Below are 6,603 nucleotides of genomic sequence, written 5' to 3'. Positions count from 1 at the left end.
GCCCACGAACGCTCATGATTCCATCTGCATGTGTTGTTAGTCTTTAAAGTGCTACCAGACTATTGGTTGTGGGGAGGGAGGGAGGGAGGGAGGGAGGGTGGGAGGTGCCTCATTTTGGGCTGTGAGAAGTCACCAGTCCATACTAGAGATCAATAGCCAGGAATCTATCTCTTGGAGTAATCAGGTGAGTGCTTTAATCACAGATCTATGGGGTAGTCTGATGTGGGGTTCTTAGTCTTTCTCTGTTAAAACTTCTCCACTCTTAATCAGTGCTTAGATAGCTGCACCTCACATCAATATCCTATTTCTCAGTGATAAGAGCATCTTCCTGAGATGCCTGAGCCTTCCTCCCAGGTGACCACTATGCTAAATATTGCAAGACAACCCTGCTTCCTTCAAGTAGACTCTAAATGGGACCTGCTCTGACAGGTACCATCAGTCTATCTACCACATTGGGCTCTGTGCACAAAATAGGCAGATGAATGCTTGTCTTCTCCTGGTTTGTGCCTCGTTCTGGTGTTTAGGCATGCAGATGCATAGAGCGTGGCAGCAGCGTAAGTGCAGAGAGGCTAAAATTTAGATGCAGAGGGAACCTGTAAACTTAGGCCCCAAGTGAATTTAGGTGCTTGTGAGGTTCAGTGGGAGTTTTGTGGATCATGGGTGGCATTTAAAACTGGGGTTTCTGTGCCTAAAACTGAATTTTAAGTACCTAAAATTAGGTTTAGCGCCTAAGTACCTTTGTGGTTCAAGGTCTAAATAAGTTGCCCAAGATTGCACACGAAATTTGTGCTAGACGTGTGAATTGAGTCTAGGGGAGGGGTCGGCAACCTTTTCAAACCAAAGAGCCAAACAACATCAAAATTTAGAGCAAGGCGTCAACAAAGTGCCATATAAAAATGCCCGTTTGCATGACTGAAAATATACAACTTGTACTCACAGACTTTATTTAATAGGACTTCTGTACTTCATCTTTTCACACATTTCTTTGACGTTTACATCATAACTGGTCAAATCCAGCTTCATGCACACATTCAGGCTGTCTTCTGTCACTCTTATGGCAGGGGCTGGTGATGTGGGGGTGCAGGAGTCTGGGTTGGAGTATACAAGGGGCTCAGGGCAGGAGATTGGAGTGTATGATGGACTCAGGGCACAAGGTTGGGGTGTGTAGGGTAAAGGAGTGTTATGGCAGAGGACTGGAGATGTGGGGAAGTGTAAGTTTGGGGATGTGGGGGTATGAGGGCTCAAGGCAGTGGGTTCAGGTGTATGACGGGGTGCAGGAGTGGTATGACGCTGTGGCCAGATGAGGGCTCAGCCCCAATTGGGTCTTGTTGGCCAGACTTCATTTTAAAATAAAGTAAAATATTATGTGCAACACAAAAGATTTAGGGTAGGAATGGGGAACCTTTTTTGGGTCGGGGCTACTGACCAACAGAAAAATCAGTTTTACAAGTAAGAAGTAAAAAAAAAAAAAAAAACTCCCCCCCCCCCCCCCAACTCTCACTGATGTGACTCCCCCTCCCAACTGAAACACCTCACTCCCTTGGTGCGCCAGCCCCATAGTCAAAATCTTGCAGTTGCCCCCATCAAAAATTGTTGCCCACCCCTGAACTAGGCTATATCAGTGGAGGCCCTCTGTCACCGGCTTCCCAGAATACTGCCCCTCCCTTTGGCTGCCTCTGCTCCAGCCCCACTGGCTTGGCTCTCGCCTATTGCTGCCGGCTGACTGGGGCTATCTAGGGAGGGAGCACCCCAGCTGCCACAGCCCCTCTTCTGCCCCACTTGGCCGGGACTTCCCAGGAATGGGGCTGACCAGCTGCTGGCGGACCTGCCGTTGCTTTGCTAGAATGTGGCTCCACCACTCCCCTGCTACCGCCGCACGCATCTGGGGCTTCCTGGGGATGGGGCTCCGTGGCTGCCTCACTGCTGCTGCGCCGGGACTCACTATTCCCAATGATGGAGCTCCCTGCCATTGAACTCCCAAACAACTTGCACTCCTGGGCACCAGGGCTCTCTGGGCCAGCAATATCCGTTATCCTATCAGACCATGGCTCTTGACAGACCAGAGTTCTAGATTTAGGAAGTTCAACCTGTACTTGTTTAAAATAATTTTATTTAATAACGTTCATAGAGCTGTAGTGTCCAACCAGGTCTGAAGTAGTAGCTACTGCTATAATGAGCTAACTACACTCAACCAGGCAAATAGCTACATGTGACTAGCATGTAGGACGTCAGGGTCTTAGAGGCATCAACATTTTTGTGATAGGAAACTAGCAAAGGATGGCTTTCAAAAGGGGAAGTGCACTGGCAATAAGCTAACAAGATCAGAGGAAAAGACTGGCTTGTTTATTTTTAAACTTGAATGGTATGTTTTGTTAGAAAGTTGGGAAGAAGGGAATAAGTCTGGAAGGATAAAATTAGGAAAAGTTGGATGCATGCTATCACTTCAAGGGCAAATAGTCCTGTAAAGTAAACCAAATTATGTTAATTTAAAACAAAACTTTAAGTGCCTTCCGTTTTCCTGGTAGTTAAAATGCAAGTACATATTTAAACCTAAAAACCATCAAATCTCCTGCCTGTATGCGGATGAGAGGCAGCATCTATAAAATTAGTACATTTTATGTTTAGCTTTTTTTGTTAAATGTTAACTTTTAAAAGTCAGTTTCTTTGTTTTTTCACACAAGATTGTGTGACTATAAAGCTTTGAAAAATTACTGAAGGCATATTTCCTTTAATATTAGATGACATAGTTTTTACCTGGTGGGTACCATGGTGACTTGGGCTACATCTACAGTCCAGCAGAAAGTCAACTTAAACTACACAACTCCAGCTATGAATGAAGGAGCTGGAGTCAGCATACTTTAAGTCCAGTCACCATGCGTCTACACCATGGAGAGTCAATGAGAGAGCAATCTGTGGTCAATTTGGTGGGTCTTGAATAGGCCCCCTAAAACAACCACCAGTGGATTGAACTCGAGCATCAATGCGGGCTGTAGTGTAGATGTGGCCTTGCTCTTTAAAGGGGTCATACACCAAATCTATAATAATGAAAAACATGACTTATTTCTTTCATTTGAACTTTTTCAGTATGTCAAAACAGTTATCACAACTGGTTCTATTTTCATTTCTTTTTTCTTATAACTTCTTCGCTCTTACTCGTGGGAATATTCAGTCAGGCATGCAAAGTCATTCATTTGGGTTCAGACACGATTTTTTTTAATAATGTTATTGAAATGATCTTCCTTGAATAAATACTTTTTATTCTCATTAAAAACTTATTTTTCCCCCAAATCAGCAGATAACAATGACTTCACCAAATAAAGCACTAGAGCTACAGCTTCAAATGAAGCAAAATGCTGAAGAGCTGCATGATTTTGTGAGAGAATTAGAAAGCTGGGAAAAAGATATCAAGCAGATGGATTCTGAATTGAGGAAACAGAGTGGTGCCACAGAAGAGGTAAATTCAAGAGTCCAACCTCAATATCAATACTGCTATTTTAATAAAAAGTGGTGGTAGTTGTTTAATTTCTTTCTTAGTTTTGTTTTTCTTTGCACAGGTTAAAATCCAAACTGATTCTCATTTTAATGTTGGTCTAGGGATATGTCACTGCTGCTCCTCAAGGATATTCCATAAAGACATGCAATGCAATGCAATGCTGCTGTATGTTGCGCTGGGTCAAATTCTTCTTGATATACTCTTATAAGAAGTCCTGTTGACATCACAGGGCTGCCTTCATAAGTAAGGCAAATAGGATTTGGCCGTCTACAAGTAAACTAATGCTTCTGTGTAAAACTGAAATAATTTAACAAACACTAAAATATATGGAGGCCTATGGTTTCTTTCTCTGCAGAGTAACTTTGAGGAGAATGCTGGCTCTATTGAAATAAATAGCATAACTCCTGTTGATATTAGTGAGGACAGGATATTACCCTCTGCACTCAAATGGTTAATTAGTATTGGTATGAAACTTGTCACTGACTTTCAAAAAAAAATGTTTCAGAGGAAAGAAAATACAAGGAGACTTCTATAATCAGCACAATGAATTTTCCCAGATATGCATGTTACAGTAATTGTTCAAGTGTTTGTTCATGTCTGTTTAATGTAGGTGTGTGTGCTTGCCACGTGAACCGGTGCCGGGAGATTTTTTCCCTCAGCAGTATCCATAGGAGACCGGCGCCAGTACCCCAGGAATGGTACACATGTGCTGCACAGTATAGTGCTCTGTTGAGTCCCGTACTCCTTCAATTCATTCTTGTCACCAATGATGGTGCATAGAACTGTATGCTCCAGTTTCAGCTTTAGTCTTTAATTTTAGAGCATCATGTAAGGCGTTCCCTTTCCTCGAGCTCTACATTCCAGGGAACTGCTATCCAGGGTCTCAGACTGGATATGGGGTGCCCACCTGGGCATGCTGAGGGTGCAGGGAGAGTTGTCTGTAGAAGAGATGAACCTGCATATAAATATAAAAGAGCTCAGGGCTATTGGGAACGTATGTTGAGCAGAGTAGTTCGGGTCCTCGCAACAATATGACCACTGTGTTCCACGTCAACAGGCAGGGAGGGGCCCACTCCGCAGACTTCTGCAAACAGGTGATTTGGCTCTGGGACTCCTGTGTTCATTACAACATCATCTTGAAGGCTCAGCCTGGGAACCGTGAACATCATCGCAGATCACTTGAGTAGACCGTTCTCTTGCCACGAGTGGACTCTTCCCCCTGAGGTGGCTTCTTCTCTCTTTCAAGAGTGAGGTTCTTTGCAAGTGGACCTGTTCATGACCAGGCAGAATGTGAAGTGCCTCTGGTTTTGCTCCAGACAAGGCCCAGCAGAAGGCTCCCTTGTGGATGCCTTCCTTACACGGAGGGCCTCACATACATGTTTCCTCTGGTCAGCAAGGTCCTGCAGAAAATCAGACAGGACATGGCATGAGTAATATTTATTACGCCAATGTGGCTGCACCAACATTAGTACATTCTCTGAGTCTCTTGATACAGAAGCCTTGTTCTCTGCCACAGATTAATGGGTAGCAGGTTTAAAACTAATAAAAGAAAGTTCTTCTTCACACAGCGTGTAGTCAACCTGTGGAACTCCTTACCAGAGGAGGCTGTGAAGGCTAGGACTATAATAGAGTTTAAAGAGAAGCTAGATAATTTCATGGAGGTTAGGTCCATAAAAGTCTATTAGCCAGGGGATAAAATGGTGTCCTTGGCCTCTGTTTGTCAGAGGCTGGAGAAGGATGGCAGGAAACAAATTGCTTGATCACTGTCTTCGGTCCACACTCTCTGGGGTACCTGGTGCTGGCCACTGTCGGTAGACAGGATACTGGGCTAGATGGACCTTTGGTCTGACCGTTCTTACGTTCACTTTGTCCATATCTGTTGTCCCTACATCCGAACCTGCTAGCACTCCATCTCATGGCATGGTTGTTCCATGGTTGAACCCAGAGGAGCAAGCCTGCTCCATAGAAGTGAGGCAAGTGTTCTTGGAAAGCAGAAAGCTGTATACTAGATCCACCTAGTTGGCACAATGGACACAATTTTTGGTCTGGGCTTCCTAGAGAGGGATCCGCCTTGCTGGAGTTCTGCTACAAACTGTCCTAGATTACCTTGTGCATCTGAAGCATGAGGGCCTGCCACTGTCTTGTTAGGGTGCACCTAGTGGTGATCTCAGCCTTTCATCCACCGATACAAGGTCACTCAGTGGTTTTCCCTTTAAATCATAGCCAGATTTTTGAAAGGTCTCGAGAGGCTCTTCTCACAGACTGCAGTCCCGCTTCCTCAGTGGGACTGCTAGCATTCTCTCCCGACTCATAGGGCCTTCCTTCGAGCTGCTGGCCTCCTGCTCTCTTTCACTTCTTTCCACTTAGGTGGCTTTTTTTGGTGGCAATTAGATCATTCAGAAGTGTCCAAATTTTGTGCCTTGACATCGGAATGCCCATAAAGTCTTTTTTCAAGGACAAGGTACAGCTTAGACCTCTTCCTGCCAAAGGTGGTGTCTGCTTTCCAAATGGGCCAGGATATCTTCCTTCTGGTCGTCTTTGCCAAGCCCTATAAGACCAGTAAAGAGAGATGCTTTTACACATTGGATGTTAGAAGAGCGCTTTCCTTTTACCATGAGAGGATGAAACCCTTTTGTAAATTCTCATCACTCTTCATGATCTACTCTGACTATGTGAAGGATCTTGTGGGGTCCTTGCGGAGGATTTCCAAATGGATCATGTCTTGTATCAGGATGTGCTATAAGCTGGCAGGGGTTCAGCTCCCCCCACTGGTGAGGACACATTCAATCAGACTACAAGCCTCTTCAGCAGCCTTTTTTCCCTCGTCCCTATTCAGGATATTTGCAAGGCAATGACATGGTCCTCAGTGGACATGTTCATATCCCATTACGCCATTACGTAGCAGGCCAGGAGTGATGCAGGGTTCAGCAGAAATGTATTGCTTTCAGCATGTCCTTAAATTTCTTCCCACCTCTGCAGACGCTGCTTGGAGTCACCTATGTTGAATGGATGTGAGCATGCACTCAAAAGACAGTTATCTGTTTCCATAAGTGGTGTTCTTTGAGATGTATTGCTTGTGTTCATTCAGCATTGTTCCCTCCTTCCTCCCT

General features: G+C 44.7%; 1 protein-coding gene across 6 annotated transcripts in view; it reads left to right on the top strand.

The window, feature by feature from the left end:
- The window catches only part of RPAP3 (RNA polymerase II associated protein 3), a 66,270-nt gene that overhangs the window by 645 nt on the left and 59,022 nt on the right, over positions 1-6,603 (top strand). For 4 of the 6 annotated variants that reach the window (XR_016349994.1, XM_089779551.1, XM_075930640.2 and 1 more), the window contains exon 2: positions 3,293-3,454. Coding sequence is in view for 5 of the 6 variants with exons in the window: in XM_075930640.2 (XP_075786755.2) it covers positions 3,293-3,454 (162 nt within the window). In the remaining variant the exon portion in view is untranslated. Of the gene's footprint in view, positions 1-162; positions 185-3,292; positions 3,455-6,603 lie in introns of those variants that run through there. The other 2 variants (XM_089779552.1, XM_089779550.1) reach the window with 2 other exon arrangements.

This window comes from Pelodiscus sinensis, chromosome 1 (genome assembly GCF_052426305.1).
Source record: "Pelodiscus sinensis isolate ZL-2025 chromosome 1, ASM5242630v1, whole genome shotgun sequence".
NCBI lineage: Eukaryota > Metazoa > Chordata > Testudines > Trionychidae > Pelodiscus > Pelodiscus sinensis.
The sequence above is the reverse complement of the archived record's forward strand: the minus strand, read 5'-3'. Positions and strand labels throughout refer to the sequence as shown.